At 39.8% G+C, this 23898-nt stretch overlaps 1 protein-coding gene across 1 annotated transcript in view; it reads left to right on the plus strand.

Moving 5' to 3' along the window:
- MYO1D (myosin ID) overlaps positions 1–23898 on the plus strand; it is a 299149-nt gene that overhangs the window by 159112 nt on the left and 116139 nt on the right. The window contains exons 17-20 of the mRNA XM_019647087.1: positions 6345–6568; positions 10329–10473; positions 11001–11105; positions 20807–20920. Coding sequence (XP_019502632.1) covers positions 6345–6568; positions 10329–10473; positions 11001–11105; positions 20807–20920 — 588 coding nt within the window. The remainder of the gene's footprint in view (positions 1–6344; positions 6569–10328; positions 10474–11000; positions 11106–20806; positions 20921–23898) is intronic.

Below are 23898 nucleotides of genomic sequence, written 5' to 3' on the forward strand. Positions count from 1 at the left end.
GGAAAAATCATGAATCGTGGTTTGCACAGAGCCATTTTCCCCTGTAGTTTTTCAGTGGTACTTTTTCTCTGATGTGAAAAAGAAAGCCTAAGGGACTTCTGGTAAAGTTGATAATAACTGCAGGTTCACACAATTCCTTGCCCCCAAATTTGCTGAAATGAACAAAAAATGTAAAAATAACAGAACATGCCATCAACCCTGAAACCAAGAACAGTTCTCAGCTTCATACCATAAACTGAGAAGTGCCATCCAAAAAAAGAAAAACTGGACCAAATTGAAAGAAAGTGCTAAAAAAAAAAAATCAATATGTTCTTCAAAGAGAAGACTGGAATGTGGAAAAGTACAAAGAGGGAATTCTGGGAAGCCTCACTGCTTTTGAAGGTTCTGGCATTAAGTATAAAGGTATGCCAGAGGCAAGGCTTGGAATAACCCACACCTCCGTTGGGGACCCTGTCTTCCATCAAAAAGACATCCCCCAGGCAAGAAGAGCCCAGAAGGTCTGCCATCTTTCCTGCCTCTGACGCATCAGTACGTGAGTGAGGCGTAGGGGAAGGATCTGCTAGGAATAATTATTACAGCCGAACCACGAAAACGCTCCATAAGACATGGGGAAAAAAGTGCCGTATTTCCCCATGGATAAGACGCACCCTATTCCGAAAAATTTGGGATCTAAAAACTGGGTGCATCTTATACAGTGGTTGTAGATTGTTTTACTTGCATTTCCCACTTTTTCGCACTGTTGTCTTTGCGTTCATTGTTTCGCACTTGTTACTGGTATATTACAGTAGGCTACGTTTTTGCCACGTTCTGTCCAGAAATGGCTCAGAAAAGATTTTTGTACAGTGCTGAATTCAAGTTAAAAGTGATCCAGTTTGCAAAAGTGAATGGAAATCGTGCTGCTGAACGTAAGTGTGGTCCTCCTCCAACTGAGAAAACAATCTGAGACTGGCTACGGGAAGAAGAAACCCTACTGAAAACGCCACGGCAGAAGAATGCCATGAGAAGCAATATATGAAGGCAGTGATTCATCATCAGACACAGATGAGGACAAGCTAATGGTTGGGAGTTTTGACAGTGATGAGGAGTTGTATGAATTTTATGATGACTAAAACTTGAGTTCAATAACTTTATGCAATACATTTTTCAAATTTCGGGCCCCAAAATTAAGGTGTGTCTTATACATGGGGGTGTCTTATACATGGGGAAATATGGTATTTGTCCCCAACTAAGCCAAAAGCCTGCGATACGCCCCAGACAGTGAAGCAAACTTCTGATGTATTTATTTCATTTGTATTAAGGAAGGAAGTCAGTGGCTCCTACCCAAAGGCCCAGCTCTCTCTCCACTCCTCTGGGCAGCTGAAAGACTGGATAAGTGACATAAATCATGGGCGTTCAGTCCGTGTTATCAGCATGAGAATAATACCCAACCAAACACTATTTAGGGTAAATGGCACACTGAGAAGGAATGGCTCACCTTCATTAAAGAGTTTCCATGTCACACTGATGGGTGACTAAAGCAAAAAATCTGCATGTACCAAAAAAAAAAAAAAAAGTATCACAGCCTAAAGACAAAGATTTCAAATAGTTGTAACAACCAATGCATATGGAGTTCCAACTACCCACAGGCACTATTTTAAGTGTTTCATGTATTTTAACTTCTTTAATCCTCAGAACAACACTACAAAATAAGCCCCATTATCATCCTGATTTTATAGATAAGACAACTAAGGTGTGTGGGGTTAAGAAGCTTGCTGGTGGGCCAGCCCAGTGGCACGTTGGTTAAGAGCTGGATTGGGATGCCAGAGGGCCCCGGTTCGGATCCCACGTATGAGGGCCAGTGACACTGCCCCCTTCAGCTAAGATGGTGAATGGCAGCTCAACCTGGGGCTGGGCTGCCGTGGGTCGCCGACGATGGCATAGGCTGCAGCCCCTGCTGCAGTGGGTTGCCATAAGCTACCGTGTGTAGCTGGCAACCATTGTGAACGGCCAGCAGCTGCCGTGAGCGGCTGTCCAGATGCCGGTGACTGATCTGCCTTGCTCGGGAAGGGCGCAATGATGGTGCCAACTTGGGCCAGTGAAGCAACATCCTCCACAACTAGACTGAAGAACAAAACAACAGCAACTTGTCTGTTCCCCTCCCCCAATCCCCCATAAAATCTTTTAAAAAAAATATTTGCTGGTAAAAGTGGTGCCAGGATTTGTACCCAGGCAGCCTGAGTCCAGAACCTGTTCTCAGCTACTCTGCTCTTAGGCATTGGTCGTTATGACTATTTGAAATCTTTGTCTTTACCGCTACTTTCTTTTTTGTTTGTGCAAATTTTTTGCCTTAGTCACATGTAGGTGTGACCTGGAAACCCTTTAATGTAGCAGTTCTCAACCTGTGGGTCACGACCCTTTTGGGGGTCGAACGACCCTTTCACAGGGGTCACCTAAGACCATCGGAAAACAAAAAGATATTTACATTACGATACATAACAGTAGCAAAATTACAGTTATAGAGTAGCAGCGAAAATAGTTTTATGGTTGGGGGTCACCACAACATGAGGAACTGTATTAAGGGGTCGCGGCATTAGGAAGGTTGAGAACCGCTGCCTTAATGAAATGAGCCAGTCCTTTTCAGTGTGACATTTACCCCAAGAAACTGCTTTGTACTCTCAAGGAAATTAAAGAGAATGGAAATTTACTGGCCATGCATCGGTTTCTTGGAACCTACTGGAGGGAGGAAAACCAAGAAAAAGAAAGACATAAGCTCAGGAATCAGGGATCCAACATGAAAGAGTAATTTTAAAAGTCCCAACATAGGAATTGTGCAGTGGGACTAAAAAACATAAGGACATGGAATATCAAAGAAAAAAATTCAGTAAATGTGTTTGACAGGCGAAAAAGTATTGCTTATCATTCAATGGGTATGTTAGAGCATTTGGCAAAAATTAGCAGTACGTATATAGAAAATAAAGCAGACCTTTAAAATGAGATCATTATTAACTATAAGTAAAAACAAGGCCGACCAAGTGGCGCCCTGGTTAAGAGTTGGCTTGAGACACCAGTTCTGAACAGCAGGGCCCTGGTTCAGATCCCACATTAGGGCCAGTGATGCTGGACCCTCTATAGCTAAGATGGTGAACAACAGCTCAACCTGGAGTTGGGCTGCCATGAGTCGCCAGCTACGGCGTAAGCTGCAGGCTCTGCTGCAGTGGGCTGCCGTGAGCTACCGTGAGTGGCTGGCAGCCAGTTTGAGCTGTTGTGAGCTGCCATGAGCGGCCATCCAGGGGCCGGCAACCAATCTACCTCACCCGGGAAGAGCGCAATGATAATACCAACATGGGCCAGTGAAGCAATGTCCTCCACAACTAGACTGAAGATCAAAAGGACAGCAACTTGTCTGTTCCCCTTCCTCGATGCCCCAATGCTATTCCCTCCCCCAATTCCCCAATAAAATCTTTAAAAAAAAAAACAACAAAAAACCATTTACATGACAGAGTAATGGAAGGGTAGTCATATATGCCTTAGCAGAGTGATGAACCAAATTTATATGTAATATAGTATATATGCATATGTTATGTAAGTTATTTATGCAGTATATAATATAGTTAATGTAACATGTAACAATGTAAACACTATCAACTTTAAAATTTTAAATGTAATTGTTATTGGGATGATAAAGGAAAAGTAAGAGTAATGGTGAGAGAGCTATATCACCTACTTCTGTACTTTGGATGGTGCCTAACAGGATCAAGCAAGAAAGAATAGTATATGTATATTATTTGTAAAGGCTAGAAGAAGCAGTTGAAATAGTTTGTGTGGAATATAAGACTGCAAGACAGGGGAGGTAGGGTTAGGTGGGCAGGGGGAAGGGGCTGCCATCTTTCATACAGCCTTTTTTTAAGGTTTTGTTTTATTAGGGAATTGGAGGGGAACAGCGTTGGGGAATCGGGAAAGGGGAACAGACAAGTTGCTGTCCTTTTGTTCTTCAGTCTAGTAGTGGAGGACGTTGCTTCACTGGCCCATGTTGATATTATCGTTGCGCTCTTCCCGGTGAGGCAATTGCTTGCCAGCCATTGGACGGCCGTGCATGGTGGCTCATGGCAGCTCACGAAAGCTCACGCCCGCTGCCAGGCAGCCTCACTGCAGCCTACGCCGTCGCCTGCAACTCACGGCAGCCCAGCTCCAGGTCGAGCTGTTGTTCACTATCTTAGCTGTAGAGGGTGCAGCGTCACTGGCCCTAATGTGGGATCCAAACCGGGGTCCTGCTGCTCAGAGCTGGCGTCCCAAGCCAACTCCTAACCAACGCACCACTCGGCCGACCTGCAGCATTTTTTACTATTTGATTTTTCAACTATCTAAAACCCAAATAAACCAAGAACACATGAAATTTTAAAGGTTGTCAAATATAGCCCTATACCTTAAAAACTTACTTATAAAATGTTTTTTCTTTTCAAATTACTGGAGAATCTAACCAAAAACATTTTAATAAAAAAATCTGTAAAACACATTGAAAATTAAAGATTGATTTCCTATATAGATGTGGCTCCAGGGAGTCTTAATTTCCTTTTTTAAAAAAAAGGCAGTGAACAGTATGAAACTTTAAAAATGTGTTTTCTTTAAGAAATTGAATCACAGACTTCCACCCTGTAATTGTATTCTTCTGGTTTTTCAAGATACTAAAGAAGGGACCTTTATTTTAGCACTTGGGTGGAGGCGTAACAAAACCATCTGTATGATGGATTCGGCTACAAGGAAGAGAGCCATTTTGACTAAAAAGGGTTTCTGTACTGATGCCACATGTAGTGATGAGTTAGTTTTCATTGCCTCATTGTCTTTAAATATTCCATTTATATGTGAACTCTAGGTCCCCATCACAAATTGTTCCTATGTTATGTTTTTCATGGTTTTCCCTGACCTGTTAGTTCTCTTTGAGGTCCTCTGACGACCTCATCACGTGTAGCGTGCAAACAAATCTATCTATATTGTGAAGCAGGCTGAAAAAGGAGAACATTGCAAACATATGGTGCCAGTTTCGGAGTCTTCATGAAGACCTAAGATGACTGAATGAAAGAGGCGTTGCATGAGTTTTTCTGAGACAAACTGGTGGGCACAGGTGGGGATTTAAGAAGAAATAACAGAAACCTGAGGGAATCTGGAGAACTCATGGTGGGCTTTGAATTAGAGATTGCAAATCTTGGTCCTGAGAGGCCAGACACAGGGAGGAAGTAATACCATCAATCTAAGAATTGGAACGGTCATTTAAGGAGCAGCAGTAAAATATCAACTGGAGCATGATGGCAGTGTGTACAAGGAGTCTGTTGAAGAAAGTAATTAGGTAGTTTGGGATGTTAGAGACTGTAGTAGCAGAAAGGAGAAGAAAAGGGTTTATATTGGAAATGTTGTGGAAGAAAGAATTAGGTTGGTGGTGGAGAGCACATATAGGGGAAGAGCCAATGATGAATTGAAGATTACACCAAGTTTCTTTTTACTTGAGAGATTAAGAAGTATGGGAACGGGACCAGCCGAGTGGCTCAGTTGGTTAAGAGCTCGCTCAAGAGTGCGAGCTCTGAGCAACAGTGGTTCGAGTCCCGACCCGAGCTGAGCTGCCACTGAGCTGCCAAAAGGTGGCAGGATGGCTCAACTAAAAAAAAAAAAAAAAAGTATGGGAACCTGGAGAAATAAACGAGAAATAATCCTGGAAAAATATATAAATATCTCTGACTTTTCCATGCTTGGCTAAAGCTGGTCTTGAGACATTTATGTATTGTGTAATTAATTTCTGAGCACTGAAAAAATTTTAACAAAAATTCATATGGTATTAGTCATCTGTTGTACCCTTTCTGCAGTAATACATTTAAATTCTCGTGAGTTTACATAGCACCTGGGAGAGGGGCTGCACAGGATGTATATAAATCAGTTTGTAAATCCGATGTGATAGTATACTAGTGGCCAAAGCATATAATCTATGTAAAACTAAGTTTCATTAAGAGAACTATAGATGTTGATGGCTTTTGGTTCTGACTCATCTTGTTTCCTTTCAACTTTCCTAAAATATTTATCCACAGATATTTGTATTTTGGCTTTCTCTTTTCATGGCCATAAAGTTAAAACAGGACTCGGCTTCAAACTCTGCACACATCCCAGGGTAGATAATGAGCTGCTAGACAACTGAAACTAAATGACCAACCTGACTCCTGGCGCCATCTGTTGGTGGCAGGCGGAATTGACATGGCTTGGCTCTGGCTGACACATGCCAAGTTCCCCCTTTGAGTTTCTAAGTAGAGGAGCGTCTATGACTTCAAATTACCTACTACTCAGACAGTCAGCAACGTTTTTCTTGTCTTTCTTTTATTGTAAAGGTGTGGCGGGGCACCCTGGCCCGGATGCGGTACAAGAGGACCAAAGCAGCTCTGACAATTATCAGATACTATCGGCGCTACAAAGTGAAGTCGTACATCCATGAGGTGGCCAGACGCTTCCATGGCATCAAGACCATGAGAGACTACGGGAAGCATGTGAAGTGGCCAACCCCTCCTAGAGTCCTTCACCGTTTCGAGGAGGCCCTACAAGCAATTTTTAATAGGTAAGAACTTGTTAGCATGTACTGTATCCATTTATGGCTGCACACGTAATATAGAATAGAAAGTCACAAGTCCGAGACCATGATTTTCTATTTGCTGTGATAACATTTGCTTTTACCTTATGTCTCCAGTTTTGTAGATTTGGCTTTCAAAGGGCATCTGTTTCCCTCTCAAAATAATGGAACTAGCTATTTATTTTTCCTGCCACAACCCCTGGATCAGGCCATATTTATTCTGCTGTGTAACTTTGGGCAAATTAGCTAACCTCTCTGTTTCAGTTTCCTTATCTGTAAAAGGACCATAATAATAGTACCTGCTCAAAGGGTTATTGAAAGGATTATGAGTACATATATATAAGGCATTTCAGATAGCACCTGACATATAATAAGCACTTTGGAAATGTTTGCTCATACTATGAGTGTATATGCATACAGAGTCACATAGCATTTGGGGGTTTTTTTGCTCTATTTTTTACATAAGCAGGAGTATATGTATGGTTAAATGACTTGACTTAAAAATAAATCTTGAGGAATCTGCATAATATTTTTAATGGCCTCCAAGAATTAATTGATTTTGATTACGTTGCACTGTGGCCTGCAGTCTTCTTTTTAGATTTTGAGGTTTTATGCATGGCCTAGAATTGATTTTTATAAATTTAGTTTATTCATTCAGCAAATATTTACCCAACATCTGCTGTGTCACAGGCACTGTCCTACGTTCTAGGGATATGGTGACAAACAAGGAAGATGCAAAAGACAGTCCCAGCCGTCTTAGGGCTTATATAATCAATGAGCGCTTTAAACATAATGTGTCTGCTCTGTTGGTTGCCCATACACACACAGACACAGACTCTCTCTCCCCCCACACCCACCTCCCCCACTCTCAATGAATCTTGCCAGTTGTGTTAATCTAGTCCAAATGCAAGTTTTTCCTGTAAAGGGCCACATAGTAATGTTTTAGGCTTTGTGGGCTATGTGTGGTCTTTGTCACATATTTTACTTTGTTTTGTTTCCGTTCAACATGTAAAAACTATTCTGAACTCAAGAAGAGTCCAAAACCAGGCTGTGGGTCAGATGTGGCACAGACCTTAGTTTACCAGCCCCTGATCTAGTCCCTACATCCTAGTTAACTTATTCTTGAATGTTTTGATCTGTGGAATACTGAGAGAAGTGTGTTAAAGGAGTCTTCTGTGATTGTGGGATTTGGGGTTTTTCCTAAGATTTCCATGTGTGTCTAACCATGTTTACGCTCACCTCTATCCCTCATAGTCAGTCTTTTTCTCTCTGGGAAAGCTAGGAGCCCTGTTTGTACCTGGCTTTTCTCCCCTTTTCACGTTGTTGAGGCTGGTAATGTTTATGGCCGCAGCTGTGGTTGTTAGCTACACACATTTATTGATGGCGGCTTGCTCGATAGGATGAGAAGCCTGTGGGGCTCACTCCATGGTTGTGTAGGTCAGGCCCCGGATTCCCCAGAATGCCTTTGAAGTCGCTCAGGTATGGACCTTGTCCTGGGCCATTGGGCAGTGAGGAAGGGACAGGCTGACCAGACACACAGGCTGAAAACAGACCACCAGACAGAGCAAGGACCTCTCCCCATGAAGAATGAAATTTGGGGCTCGAGGGCTAATTGGGGCAGTTGCTTTGCAAACTACGTAATGTTATAGGGCCTGCCAGTCACTAGTGTCCTTGACTTTGACCACAAGCTGCTCTCAGCCTGTCGCTCTTGCAGTCTCTTTGGGAATGGTCTTAGGATCATTGGTCCCATTGAAGTGTTGTTTGGCCGTAGAAAGTAGAGAAGACAATTTCATCATTATGTCGAGCCTTTACTTTTCCCATGGTTGTGTTTTGGCAACCTGTTATCTCTGACCCTATTTACCATGGCAGATGTCCCCATCTCACCATGGCTGCCATTCTATGTGCAGGAAACTGGCACAGCTCCCACCTTGAAGTCCTTCTGCCCTTGCCGCCAGCCCCTGCTGCTTTAGGCTCAAGGATTCTTGGGGCCACCTTGGAGAGTGGTTCCACTCCTTCTGCTGAGCAGATTGCGTAGCAGTGAGCCGCTTCTACCTCAGCTCAATCCCATCTGTTTTGTAGCTTCCAGAAAGTCTTCACACCTTCCAGTTTATTGACCTCACTCCCATTTTCCGGTGGTGGTATAGATTTTTCCTTATTTTTATATTTTTTTGGTTACTTCAGTGGGAATTTGAGACAGAGAAAAAAACAAACATTTAGACTCAAGCCACCATCTTGAAACAAGAATACATCTCAGGAAAATCTTAGATGAAACCAATCTCTCTAAAGTTTTCTATATGTAAATTGGGAAAAGAGCACCACTTTTTTTATTTTAGTTGAATCTTATTCTTGTGTTCCATGGAAGCATAGTTAGAGAACCACTGGCCTTGATTATTTCATCAGATATAAGAAAATTCTCAGTTTGCTTCCAACCTCCCTACTTCAGGCGCCTGTGGCAGAAAAGAGGGGTAATATCACGTAGGACTAAGATGCTGCTAAGAGTGCAAAAGAACTTGTGCTTGTTTTTCTCAATCAGGAAGAGGTTATTTTCAGATTATGCTTTTAGTTGCTTAGACCAAAATACCTTGGAGCCATCTTGAAACCCTCTCTTGTTCTCTAGCTCTCTTGCCTTCACACCTAACCCATCAGCAAGTCCATTTTGTGCTTCCTTCAGGACATGTCCAGAACCAACACCCGTGTCTGCCTCCAGCACGACCTCCCAGACCCAAGCCAACCTCCCCTACCATGTGCATTACGGAAATAGCCTTCTCACTGGTCATCCTGTGCCCAGCCCAGCCCCCTTCAGCCTCTCTTCATGCAGCAATTAGAACGATCCTGTAAAGCAGGAGGCAGGTCCTGTCCCTTCTTTGTTCAGAACTTTCCAGTGGCTTCTCATCTCTTTCAGAGTGAAGGCCCAAGTCCTGGCCATGGCCCCCATGGCGCTGTGGGTGTTGTCCTAGCTCTCCCTCTGCCCGCCCCTCCCGACTGTCCCCCCATGCTCATCCTGCCCCAGCATCACAGGACTCCTTGCCACTGCGCTGACACACCAAGCAAGCTCACACGTCAGAGCCTTTGCACTTGTTGTCTTCCCTTCCTAGAACACTCCTGCTCAAATGGCCATACAGCTGTCTCCTTCGCTTGCTGTGGTCCCTGCTCAGGTATCCTTATCAGTGGCGTCTCCCACACCACCCTTTATAAATAACACCGGCTCCCTGTCCCTTCCCTCTGCTGCGCTCCTGGCCTCCTGGCCTTGCCTTCCTTTCTCCCACAGCATTTATGCCATCACACATACTGTATATTTACTCACTGCCTGTTTAGTTATGAATGTGAGTATAAGCCCCTCCCAGAAAGGGCCGTCATCTGTTGGTTCACCCCTGTGCCTCCCCTGCCTACAACAGCATCTGGAGTCTGGGTGGGAGGCTAGGAAACATGTGGAATGAATGATGAATCCAACGTTGCTAGGCCCTGACTCTTAAGTAGTATGAGAGTCCACGTATCACCAAGTTCTAGTTGCTTTCAAAACACACACACAAATGTGTAAAACAAAGCAAGTTTTACACATGTCCCCGTCCACATAAAACTACATGTACTTTAAATAAGTTCTGTGGATATTTTGGAATCATTTTACTTATTTCAGGGTAGTATACGAGTAGTTTGGTTTAATTCTACTTAATGGCAGCTTCAGTTGTTTTTTGAGAATGAGTGGTATTGTGTTTTTGAAGTCCGGAACATTTTGTTTATTTACTTATAGATGGAGAGCATCTCAGCTCATCAAGAGCATACCCGCTTCAGACCTGCCCCAGGTCAGGGCAAAGGTTGCGGCCATGGAAATGTTGAAGGGTCAAAGGGCTGACCTTGGGCTCCAAAGGGCCTGGGAGGGCAACTATCTTGCTTCGGTAAGTCCAGGAGAACAAAGTAGAATTCCTCCTGCTCCCGTAACAAAGAAAGCAAAGAATTTTTCTCCGAGAATTTATAGAAAGACTGACACCTTCAGAAACTAAATTTCTATGAGAGATACTTAACTAAAAGATCCTATTGCTTCTAAGTGTACAATATTTGATTTTTACCCCACTTTAAAAACAGTTCTCTGTCTTGTACCTTTATGTATTAGGTACACCCCCTAGCCTGGCTTTGGCCATTTAAACTTTCCCTTGCATAATTCAGCAACTATTTTTAACTACCACCTTTAGTGCAATGATTCCCAAAGCTACATTTCATCCACTCTCCCATTCCTTATCTTAAAATTTTTATAGGACCTTCGGTGTTAAACCAACCATTTAGTAGCTTACCAGCTGGGATGGGAAGATAAAAAATATGTGTATGAAACTACATGAGCATCGTAATAAAACAGTATACTAAAAGATGACCTTTTCGTCTGAAATGCTAAGCATACTCATCTTATCACATTTCCTTTTTCTTTCAGAAGCCAGATACACCTCAGACCTCAGGCACTTTTGTCCCTGTTGCTAATGAGCTGAAACGGAAGGACAAGTACATGAACATCCTCTTTTCCTGTCATGTCCGTAAGGTAAGGTGACCTTGAAACAGACCCCCTTGGAAAGAAAAGACTGATTCATATGAAACTTCCTTAGATATGACCGCAGTACAACATAACAAGAGGTACATAACTAGCTGTGTCATCAGTGAGCTATACCTGTCTGCCGTGAGGCATTGGTGGTGACAACAATTTTAGAGTTAGGCTATGAAATCTTCTTAACCCTCCTCGTTGGGCACAACTGATCACACAGATTCATTGCACACAAATTTTCAAATATGAAATACGTCTTTACTGTATGTAGTAAGTCACAAACAGGACTGGCTATAGGTTACAGTAGAGGGGGAAGATACGGAAGCGATGAGTCACCATACTTAAGTTAACTGTTAGATATTTGAAAATGTGTGTGCAGTGAATCTGTGAGATCAATTGCACCCAATGGAGGGTTAAGGGACATGGATATTTTGGGTAAGCATTTCTGTTTAAAACAGTAGAGGGAGGACCTCCCTGAGGTCAAGGATTTGTATTTTACTGCACATGTATCTTTCATAGCACCTACTGGTCTGCCTTGTATTTAATGGTCATTTAGTACTTTTTATGCATGTTTTTATTACTATTTAAAAAAACAGGGGAAGGAGGAGGAAAAACATATTTGAAAAAGACAGGCGGACATAGTGTGATTTGGAAGGTGGGGGGAAAAGGTTATGTGCTGTGAAGATACTTGCTTATCTGAAGCAGGATGTGTGTGGACTATTATTTATCTGGAGGTGAAAGCAGTTGGCAAGTGGAAGAGGGAAAGATGGAAGGTGGAAGGCAAGGGACATAGTTGCTTTCCTTAAAACCTAAAACCTTTTGTTTAGCAAAGTAGAGAGAAAGGAAATCGAAATAATTATAAAAGAACATTTTTTTAATTATGCAAAAATGACGAAATGGGTGCATTTAAGAAAAGTACTGCCTGGGGAGGGGGGTTGTCACTTTGTGAGTGGTGAAAAGTATAACTATTGCATTGTTTTGTACACTGAAACTAATAATAAAATTAAAAAAAGAAAGAAAAGCACTGCCTAGAGTAACTCCAGAAGAGATATTGACATAAATATGTAGTATCCAAAGGAGGAATTAAGAAACTATCAAAGCATTACCTCATAGCAGAGGTCCTGGTTTAGGTGATTTTTAGAAGTATTTTGTTTCAAATTTTCAAAAAGTACATACTTGCAGTATTATTCAGACCAAAATAATGAAATATTGTTTTTCAACTATGAATTTGGCAAACTTTAAAATGCTGATTTACCACCAGCGTTTGCAAGGGTTTAAGAAAACACTATTGATGGTCATAAGACAATAAATTTCAAAGGATTGAAATTATACAAAGTATTTTCTCTGACAAAAATGGAGTGAAATTAGAAATCAATAACAGAAAGAAATTTAGGGTATGCACAAATAGGTAGAATTTAAATGACACACTCCTGAATAACCAGTGGTCAAAGAAGAAACCACAGGAAAAGCAGAACATTAGGAAATGAAGATACAACATACCAAAATTTATGAGATGCAGCTAAAGACATCTTAGAGCAGCGGTTCTCAACCTTCCTAATGCCGCGACCCCTTAATACAGTTCCTCATGTTGTGGTGACCCCCAACCATAAAATTATTTTCATTGCTACTCTATAACTGTAATTTTGCTACTGTTATGAATCGTAATGTAAATATCTTTTTGTTTTCCGATGGTCTTAGGCGACCCCTGTGAAAGGGTCGTTTGACCCCCAAAGGGGTCACGACCCACAGGTTGAGAACCGCTGTCTTAGAGGGAAATTCAATGCCTACAATAAAAAGATGAAAGATCTCATATTAATAACCTAATCTTCTACCTTAAGACACTGGAAAAGAAGAGCAAACTAAACCCAAAGCAAGCAGAAGGAAATAAGAAAGATTAGAGCAGAAATCAATCAAATAGAGAATAAATAATAGAAAAAATTGACAAAACCAAAAGTTGGTTTAAACATCAACAAAACTGACAAACCTTTAGCCAGACTGACCAAATACTAGAATAGAAAAAGGAGATTAAACTTGATCCATGTAGTTCAAAAAAATGTAACTTACTGTTCAGACATCCTAAGGGAGAAGAGATCAATTCAATGTAAAATAAACTTTTTAACAAAATAGAGAGCAGCCAGTTTTAAACTTAGAACGAAATCTGCTGGCAGTATCTTGGAGTGGTTCCCAAAGTCCAGAGTCTAATTCTGAACTCCTAGATCCAGAAACTCTATTTTAGAAGTGTACCTAGAGTTGATCAGCCAATCAAGAAATGACTTTTCCCAACCAGATTCACAGGCCCACACAAAAAAATATATGCCCTAATACCAGTTCATGACTTTAACAAAGGAATGTACCGTTTCATTGATTCCTCATATGTAGGATACTTCCTTTCTAGTATCAAGCCACCTGGGAAGTCAAATTAGTGATCAGAACAGCTAAGCAAAGAGAGTCAGATGGTTTTCACAGTGAACATTCTACTATGGAAAAGCCTGATGTGTCTGATTTTGTCTTTCCATTGATGACAATTTGATGTCTAAAACATGGCTCTCCCTGGGTCCTGCTGGGTAGAAACTGAAAGTTTCTTAGTCATGCTCCTGTATTTCTAAGTTCAATGCAAAATATTTCTTCACACTGCAAATTAGATAATGTCCTCTTTAGAAGCTTTTTAATCCCAAGGATGTACCAAGATAAACTTGACACGATTTCAATAAAACACTCTTTTTTATGCTTTGATTCTTTATGAAGCAGCTACTTTCTATTAACTACAGTTATAAAATCTCCGTGAGGTGAGACTCTTGTGCAAAAAGCTGCTCTCGTTCATAATGTGTTTTCTCCCAGTCTGACGCTCCGGGAAAACTTGGTCTCTGGCTCCCTGTGGTGCTGACTAAACCTATACACAAATCACTAGACGTGTTCAGGCCAAAGCAAAAGGATAGTGATGTTTTTCTTTCGTTGAGGATTTTAGCTTGGGTAATAAAGGAAATAAAATGAGGTCTGATGTAATACTGAGTCTATAGTTCAGTTTTTCTATTACTTTATGAATTTAAGAAGAAAATTACTTTCTTTTTAATTTAAGAAAATTAGTGTTCGTACGCCATAATTATTTTAATTAAGTTTGAATTTACAAATTTACATATGTATATAAAAAGTGTTTCTTTCCATTTTGCTTTAGCTAAGTTATGTAGTGTAAAGCTTTTACTTTGTTACCTGATGTCCTTCCTACTCACTTGATTCATGTTTTAAGGATGATTTGAGTTGCCAAAACAGAAGGTAAAGGTTTATGACCTAGCTCTCTTAACTGAATGGATGGGAGAAGTGGATGGAGATAGTCTCAGAGACACAGAGGAAGAACTGAGGGTTGTTAGTTGGGAGGGGGTGGGGATGAAGGAGAAGGGGAAGGGATGAGACAATACAAATTGGTAATTACAATATGGCCTCAGGGATAGAAAAAGACAGTCTGGGGAATATAATCAATAATGTTGTAAATATTTCTTAGGGGGCCAGATGGACTCATGTCCTGTTGGGGAGACCACTTCATAGTCAGTGTAGAAGCCTGACCACCGCACTGTATTTATGAAGCTGATGTTGAATAATATTGTATGTCAACTATAATTATATAAACATATAGTCTCGGGACATGGAGTAGAGAGTGGGAATGGAATCAATGGAATTGTAATAGATAAGCATGATATCAGGGGTGGGAGGGCAATTCATGAGGGGAGGGGGGTTGTTACTTTGTGAGGGTGAAAAGGATAACTATTGCATTGTTCTGTACACCTGAAACTAACAATAAAAAAATTTTTTTTTAAAAATTAAAACAAACGATTTTTTTCCCTGAAAAAAAAAATTTATGACCTAGCTCTCTTTAGAAATTACATTTTTGCAGAAAAAAAGAATGACATATTTCTAAACAGAGTTTCAATAAAATTACTGCTTTGAGGCTTTTATTTGTTTGTTTCCAGATTAACTCATGGACATAGAATTAAAAAGGACAATACCATTGAGGCCTATTGTTTTTGAGTATTGCATGACCTTGTGAAATTATGCAAAAAAATTTTTTTTCATATTCTTTTGCAACACACTCATATTTCTCAATATGAATTCACAAAAGATGAAGAACACTATTTACTTAGTATTCAGATTTCATCTTAGATGTTCTCTGTTCTCCAGGCCAAGATGGATACAAATGATGGTTAGTGTTCTCCTACATGGGTTTCCCAAACCAATGTTCTGTTGAATATTAATTTGTTTCCAGAACGGGTTCCATAATTGCGTGTATTGGGGAGATGCTGCGTTAAACAGTTAAACATGCTCTTTAAGTGCCCAATTCTCAGAGCCTTTAATATATTCGTGGGTGATGAATATCCCAGGGGAGGCTGTGGTTTCCATTGTCCCTCAAACCAACTTGACTTGGACCCCTTTCTTGCAGAAAGTGTGGTGCAAAACAACTTAGAAAATGCTGACGTGGAAGCCCTACAATCACTTGTTTCAAGTCTCCTGACAAGTGCCTATTCACTTGTATGGCAAAAACTGCTGCCATGCAAAGCAAATAATTACTACCCAGAGTCATCATTATTTCACCACATAGACTCTATTTTACTCTTAATTACAGATACCATTTTTGTCAAGTTGAAGACTGAAAAATATACTTTGGTTATAAGGCAACACTTAGAGAACTGACTGATTTCTAAAACTATGAGGCAAAAGGGAGCAGACTGGCTAAAATTCAAACTAAAACTTGACTTTTAGTTTGCTGTATCCTGCATATTGCAATATATTGTACTATGCCCCATCCTACCTATCCTGATTTATTCAGCTGTATATCCTACCAATGCTAATGATGTTTTCAAATTAATCTCTAACTTCTTTGTTTGCATCTTGAAAATAAGATCTTGGAAGTAAGAATGAGGGGATTTATATATCACAGTTGTGCCTTCTGGTCTACTTAGTGGAGGGTTTTCAGTATTTTTTGTTGTTTTGTTTTGCGTTCCTCTTTATTTTAGTCATTGAGAAACATGTCATTGAAATTCAGAAATTTGTAGTGCTCAGGACTTTGACTTACAGATTACCCAAATCTAAAATTAAAACATGCTAATCAGCAAGCAGTTAACTACATATTTATAAAACATCCCGTTGTTAATTCTGTCTGTTAGAAAAAGACTTACCTGCAAATGTGGGCATTTTCTCTAGTAAACTAGTAGCATTCTACAAAATCACACACATATACATTTTCTCTCAATCCCATTACCTAGTTTTATTTTCTTTATACATTGTATGAAATTATTTTCACTTACAAGTTTCTAATCTATCTCAACACCATCTGCTAGTCTCACATTCTTATTATAACCAAGGGTTTCACATCATTCCTATGTATATCATCAGCAGCTTATAAAGTGCTTGAAAATCGACATTGTAAATTTTGGGGGGAAAAACATTTCTCAAATTACTTAATTTGAGTAAATGTTAACCAGTATAATTCTTTTTCATTAATCAGAGTCATGTGCTGGATTCAGAAATGTATAAAAAAATCAATCCCATTTTAGGTTTCTGATTATAGAAAGACATTTTTCTCAATGAAATTGAGAGATTAAAGCTTTTATAAAGGTAGCTGCTACCAGTAATACAGTGTTGCAAATACAGGCACAGATATGTTTCTCCAGGTACGTTTCGCTCAGGACAGTTCACCTGGCCTGTCGGCGCTGTGTGTGTCTAGTCTTATAATGATGGCTGGTCGTGAAACTTACACTCTGAAGGGAAAAATTAAATCAACTCATGGGAAAGACATTGTATGAAAAAAGAAAATGTGCAAATAAGTCTCAACAGTTCCAACCAATAATTCCAAATCAGCAATCCATGTGCTTATAGAGTGCATGCTATGCTAGAGAGCTTTTTTATTAAAGAGATAGCTTACTCTCATAAAGGGGCTTGCAGCCTCAGAAATAAAAAAGCAAGAAGTCCACAGCTCCTTTTTCTTCGATGTAGAAATACAGTTTTTCCAGGACCAAACTGGACAATGCGGACGTAAGCTACTTAGCCATTGTGCTTGTATTTGCCACTTGGGGATTTTTTTTTCTTCCATACATAATGCAACCTCCCCAGTGTGCTGCGGCCAACCCCATCTATTTTCCAGTCTGACAGTTCCTATCATCAACACTGATTGGCTCATGTGGGGAAGAAGAGTTCTTGAAATTATTCTGTGGGACTAACAGTGCTCTCAAACCCAGCTGATTAGCAAGGATGTAAGAAATGCTCTAGGTTGCCCACTTCTGTACTGGGCGCTGTGAGGTACAAGACAAAAGATACCATACGATTACGACCCTCAAGGAGCTTCCAGTCAGCCTGGAAGACAGAATTACTGTTCATGAAATAATAAGGCAGTAAAAATCTGTAATGGATATTTGAAATTCTACATTGTTTTTGTTTGGTCTGTGCATTTTAGTGAGGTATAATTTATATACAGGTAAGTACACAATCTGAAGTATATAGTTGATTAGTACATACACACGTGTAAATTACAACCCTGTCAAGATACAGAATATTGCCATCACCCTCAAAAGCTCACTCACGCCCCTTCCCAGCCAAGTCCCACCACCACCAGAGACAACTATTATTCTGATTTTCTTTTTGCGATAGATTAGTTTTGCTATTTCTTGGCCATTAGAAAAGAAATCATACAGTTGTAGGTTAGGTTTTTACTTTGTTTTGAAATGAATTTGTTGTATTATTTATAACTATCTTGATAACTTATTTGTAGTGTGGTTTTATAAGAAAACCAGCTTTTTTTGTATACTTTCAATTTTAAGACAATCTGTATAACCTTTTATATTAGCTCAGTTAATTAGACTTTGATTAGTGAGGTTATAGACATTAGATTAATTATCACAAAATTAGTAAGTAAAACCAACCTCTTTTGCCAAACAGAGCTTTGACTGTAACTTTTAAAACACAGTGTTCTACACAATTATTTTAACACGTGTATTTTTTAAATAACATCCATGGTCTAAAAATTACAAGTCAGCTGTCCTTGAAATTATTAAAGCTTTCCAATTGTTAAATGAAATACTTGCCCTTTTAGTAGGTAGATATAGAGAGTAGTTCAACTTCATAATAAGAAGATACAGACCAACGATAGATGTAACTTGATTGCCTTGGTGTTTGTAAGCATCAGCCAACCTTCTTTCCTATCTTTCTTTTCAGACAAAGAGTAAAGATGTATCCAGTGTTTTACATTAACAAAAGCACTTAAGCCAGTGCCCTTCATATTCTCAAATATCCTGCTTTAAAAGAAAAGCTTTGTACCCTTTGGTTTCGATGTTAATTTTTCTTGTTTCATTCTTAATTCTACATATATTCTATATACTGATTCGACAACTGCGAAATAGAAGTTCAGAGAAAAGAGTGATCATTTTTTTACTATAGGAATTAAAGAGGTGTTATAATTCTATAACGAGCAATATCTTGAAATATACGTAGATAAGGAGGAAAAGGAGGGAGTAGAAAATCATAAACACGTAAGAGAGAACATGAGAAAAACCTGTCAAACAAAAGCAGAGCCCTTGAAATAAAGCTAAACAAGTAGAACAGTGGCAGATAGGAAAACCTGAGCATCAGGTAAAGGAATCATAGAATCTGAGTGGAAAGGGACCCTGGCGATCCCTGTACCTCCTATTCCAAGCACACCCACAGCAGATATCCACTTAGCTCTGCTTGCATTCTTTCTATGTGGGGCACTGACTGCCTTCTCATCGGGCCCATTCCTCTTATGGGTAGTAACAATTATGAGACAATTATTTGTGCCATTGGCAAGTTGAAGACACTGTCCATTTTTGAACATGTAAATGTAATGAAACACTGTCACTCTAGGGAATTTAATCTGAAATACACCTCCCGGTGCATTGGGAAAGGGGCAAAATGAGGTGTTTCAAATAGGAGCTACATTTTTATACAGCTTTATTGAAATATAATTCACATCCCATACAATTTACCACTTTAAAGTATACAATTCAATATCCTTTAGTGTATTCACAGAGTTGTATATCCGTCACCACAATCAATTTTTGAACATTTTCATTATCCAAAAAGAAAACTGCACCCATTAGCTGTCATTCCCCAAAGCCTGTCATCTCTCCAGCCCTACATAACCAGTATTCTACCTACTGTTTCTATAGATTTGCTTATTCTAGACATTTCATATAAATGCAATCATATAATGTGTGGTCCTTTGTGACTGGCTTCTTTTAATTTAAGTTTTCAAGGTTCATCCATGTTATAGCATGCATCAATATTTCATTCTTTTTAGTGCCAAATTATATTCCACTGTATGGGTATGTCCCATTTTATTTATCCTTCATTAGTTGATGGACATTTGGATTATTTCTACTTTTTGGCTATTATGATTAATGCTGCTGTGAACATTCAGGCACAAGTTTCTGTGTGATTATGTTTTTAATTCCCATGGCTATATATACCTAGGAGTGAAATTTCTGGATCATATGGTAACTCTATGTTTATCTGGTTGAAGAACTGCCAAACTGTTTTCCAAAGTGACTGCATGCATCATTTTATATTCCCACCAGTAGTGATGAGGGCTCTAATTTCTCCACATCCTGGCCAGCATTTGTTATTATCTGTCTTTTTTATTATTGTCATCCTAATGGGTATGAAATGGCATCTTATTGTGGTTCTGATTTACATTTCCCTGGTGGCTAATGGTGTCAAACATCTTTTCATGTGTTTATTGGCCGTGTGTATATCTTCTCTGCAGAAATGTCTGTTTAAATTCTTTACCTTTTTTTTTTTTTTAAGATTTTATTGGGGAATTGGGGGAAGGGAACTGTGTTGGGAAATTGGGGAAGGGGTCCAGCCAAGTTGTTGCTCTTCAGTCTTAGTTGTGGACGGCGCCAGTAGCCATCTGGCTTCCCGTCGGCAGCTCGTGGCCTCTAAGCTCAAGGTGCTGTGTTCAATCTTAGTTGCGGGTGGGCGTAGCCACCATCCCATGCGGGAGTCAAACCAGCAGCCTTGTTTTGAGAGCACACGCTCTATCCACTGAGCCATCTGGGTGGCAGCTCAGCTCAAGGTGCCAAGTTCAGTCTTAGTTGCGGGTGGGCATCAAACAGGCAATCTTGTTGTTGCACCAGCTGAGCCATCCTGCCAACTGTTGGCAGCTCAGCGACAGCTCAGCTCGGGCGCAGCATCACTGGCCCATGTGGGAATGGAACCAGCAGCCCTATTGCTCAGAGCTTGCGCTCTTAAGCCAACTCTTAACCAACTGGGCCACTCGGCCGGCCCTTTTCCCATTTTTTAATTGGGTTTTGTTTTTTTTTGTCTTTTTCTTATTGAGTTATATATTCTAGATACAAGTTGCTTATCAGATATATAAGTTGCAAAAATGTTGACCTATTTATGGGTCATCTTTTCATTTTGTTTTGTGTTGGGGTTACATGTTTTCAGTCCTTTATTCTTTTGTGGTTTTTTTGTTTTCCCTGTTAAATTGCAAAATTGTGAAATTTAAATTGTAAGATTCCACAAATCTGGAAACAGCTACTCCTTTTAAATCTCCCTTGCATCCATGGAGTGGCCATATATATATTAAAGAATGTGTCTCGACAACCAGCTACCTCTGCCCCTAGATGTTTTGCTGGTAGATAATTTGATTCCATTCTTTATGAGATGATCTAGTTTATCGGCTTGTTTTCTTACAGGTCAATCGATTTAGTAAGGTGGAAGACCGAGCAATTTTTGTCACTGACCGTCACCTGTATAAAATGGATCCCACTAAGCAGTACAAGGTCATGAAGACCATCCCTCTATACAATGTAAGTATTCTCTACTTCTTTCTCTCTGAAAAAGGATTATTCGCCTGGTGTTCATGGACCACTAATGGACTAAACCTTTGAGGCTTTAGGAAGCCCATGAATTTCTGAAATGTTATGCCAATCTTATGTTTTATACAAGTACAATTTTCTATAAGGAGCATCCAAAGTTTCCAGTAGATTAACAAGGCTTTTTTTTTTTTTAAGGGTAAAGACTTTGCATTCTATGTGATCTTTATTCCTCATCCTTATTCCTCATCCAACTTACTGCTTCAGTGTTGTGACTCGTAATATATTTTCTTATTTATTTTCATAAGGCTTGTTTATGGAAATGGAATCAAGTAGAGAAACAGTAGATAGTTACTTTATGAAAACATTACCTCTCTTTTAAATGTAAAATTTATGCTGTTTCCAGAAGTTCTTTTCACCAATATATTTTTACCTCTGATACAAACCTACTCAATTGTTCATTGTCGCCATGGGGTTTTCAAATTCTGTAATCATTCCTTATTTGAAATAAGAAAGTATCTCGGTGTCTTCTTGAATGTCATTGTGAGATTTTTTTTTTTCCTGCTTTATGGGGTCTGCTTTACAAGTGACTATTCTGATTCTTCATGAAGATCCTACTGGACTGCTAGATCTTTGTATGCGTGAGGTTATTTTTCTCTGTCTGCTAGTTCTTAAAGAGGGAGGTCTGTGCTTCTCCAATAATGGAATCTGTGAGGACTAGTATTCAAGATTGTTTTAAATCCTTCTGGTCTCCATAAAAGGAAATAGGAAGCATGTTGTTTTGTAGTTTTACTTTGTTAAATCAGGAGTCCTGTTGGTCTTGAGGTACAAAGAAGGCAGATTGTCCCTGGCTTTGCTAAATGGTTTAGAACGTCACTGCAGGCTTATTGCCCTGGTTATGGAGTTGAGATCTGTCTCATTATACATTCCCCTCAACACACACACACACACACACACACACACACACACACACACACACCTTTTTCCCTTTCAGTAGAGGCTAATGGGTCGCAGCTAAGAAGAAAATGCTATTTCAAGACATTCTTGATAGTATATAGTTTTTTTAGCAAAGACTTGTAATCTTATATATCAATTACAGTTTAAGCCTAATAACCTTGCAGTCTTAAAGTAGGAGGTGGAGGAAGATAAGGAAAAAAAATCTAATTTTGTCGAAGTCTAATGAAGTGTGGAACCAAACAAAAATAAATTGTGGTATGCATTTTCTTTCTTTTCCTTACTTTCTGTTAATGGGAGATCAATCAGGCACAGGATATAAATTTAATAAATAGCTAAACAACTCTTTGAACTGACTTTCCCAAACTACTTTCCTTTTTTATGTTGACTGGTATATATTTATATTCACTGTTCCCCTTCATCACATAGATATTATTGTTAATGTTATCAATAATATTACATAATATCATACAAATTAATAATGTCTAACAATTGTAGTAAAGGTTAAAAAACAATGTCAGTCGGATGGATACACACTGTTGCAGATACTATGAGCACTCTCCCTACGTCCCCCTATATTCCTTTATTTGTGTGCATACCAGCCTAACTTCCAACAGCCAACACCTTTGTCCAAAGGGCTATGCTCAGGCTGCCAGAACCAATCCATTTTGCCCTCTCACACAGAGGGCTGGAAATGCCTACCCACCCCAGCACTTAATGACTAATGGGTGTGGGGGGATCCTCATTAGCCAAGATAATTCTGAGGTGTGTTTTATACCATTTCCTAGAACTTCCCTGCAGGAGTAAGCTGCAGTTGCCCATAGTGGTAGCTAGCTTACTGATGGGCCCTGCTGGCTGCCGTCACTTCCCTGAACCTCCTCTTCACTCCCTTACCAGTACCCCCGCACCTCCCCAATCAGTTCTGTACGCTCATCAGCCTGGGAAGAGCTAACTTCTGAGGAGCAGCTACCTCTCAGGAGGGAGCAAGTTGAATGGGCTAGGGAACTTCCAACTGTATCCGTACAAGCGTTTTAGAGTGTGAAGCAAACATGGCGGAATAGTAAATCTGGAGCATAGGAGCATATTTGTTATTCTGTTCTTTACACTTTTTGCATGATTGAAATATTTTGAAATTAAAATCAAAGTTTAAGACAAGGAACCTTAAAAAATGATAATGCTAATAGTAGTGATGACGAAGCTGGAAGGGAATTAGGAAAATGATTTCAATTTTAACCATGCTGAGTTTTAGGTATTGGTGAAACTTATAAGCGTACATTTCATAGATAATTGGAAGTGTAATATTACAGAGGGGAAAGAATTCACTTACGATGAAAATTTAAGAGTGAATCCATGTACAATTGGAGGCTGAAATTATGAGTCTAGAGGAGAAAGGGGGCAGATTATTCAAAAGCACCCAATACATTAAATGGTGGGAAAAAGAGAATAGCTGGAGGAAGGAAATGGAAGAAAAAGGAAATCTCTTCTTTTTATGGTCCTCCATTTTCTCATCTCTCTTTTAATGTGCTAAATGAGCTCTAATTTCCCTTCAGTTCCATCAGGTTATGAATTATTCTAGGAAAGAAAAGAACTATGAAAACACTGTGTTTCAGAATCAAATTGGAAAGTTTTCAGAAAGAATAGCAATCAGTAAAAACTCGGGGCCCCACACTTATCTCCTCTCATTCTCTACTTTTCATTTTCTCCTTCTGCCTTGGCTCCAAGGAACGGATTGTGACCACATACAATCTTAACTAATATTTTGCTTGGGTTTTTTTTTTGGTTTTTTTTATAAATATTTTTATTAGGGAATTGGGGGTTGGGAACAGCACTGGGGAATTAGGGGACGGGGAACAGACAAGTTGCTGTCCTTTTGTTCTTCAGTCTAGTTGTGGAGGACTTTGCTTCACTGGCCCAAGTTGGCACCATCATTGCGCTCTTCCTGGGTGAGGCACATCAGTCGACGGCTTCTGGATGGCCGCTCACTGCGGCTGCAGGCTGCTCACGCTGGCTGCTGGCTA

Source organism: Hipposideros armiger, unplaced genomic scaffold (genome assembly GCF_001890085.2).
Source record: "Hipposideros armiger isolate ML-2016 unplaced genomic scaffold, ASM189008v1 scaffold_108, whole genome shotgun sequence".
NCBI lineage: Eukaryota > Metazoa > Chordata > Mammalia > Chiroptera > Hipposideridae > Hipposideros > Hipposideros armiger.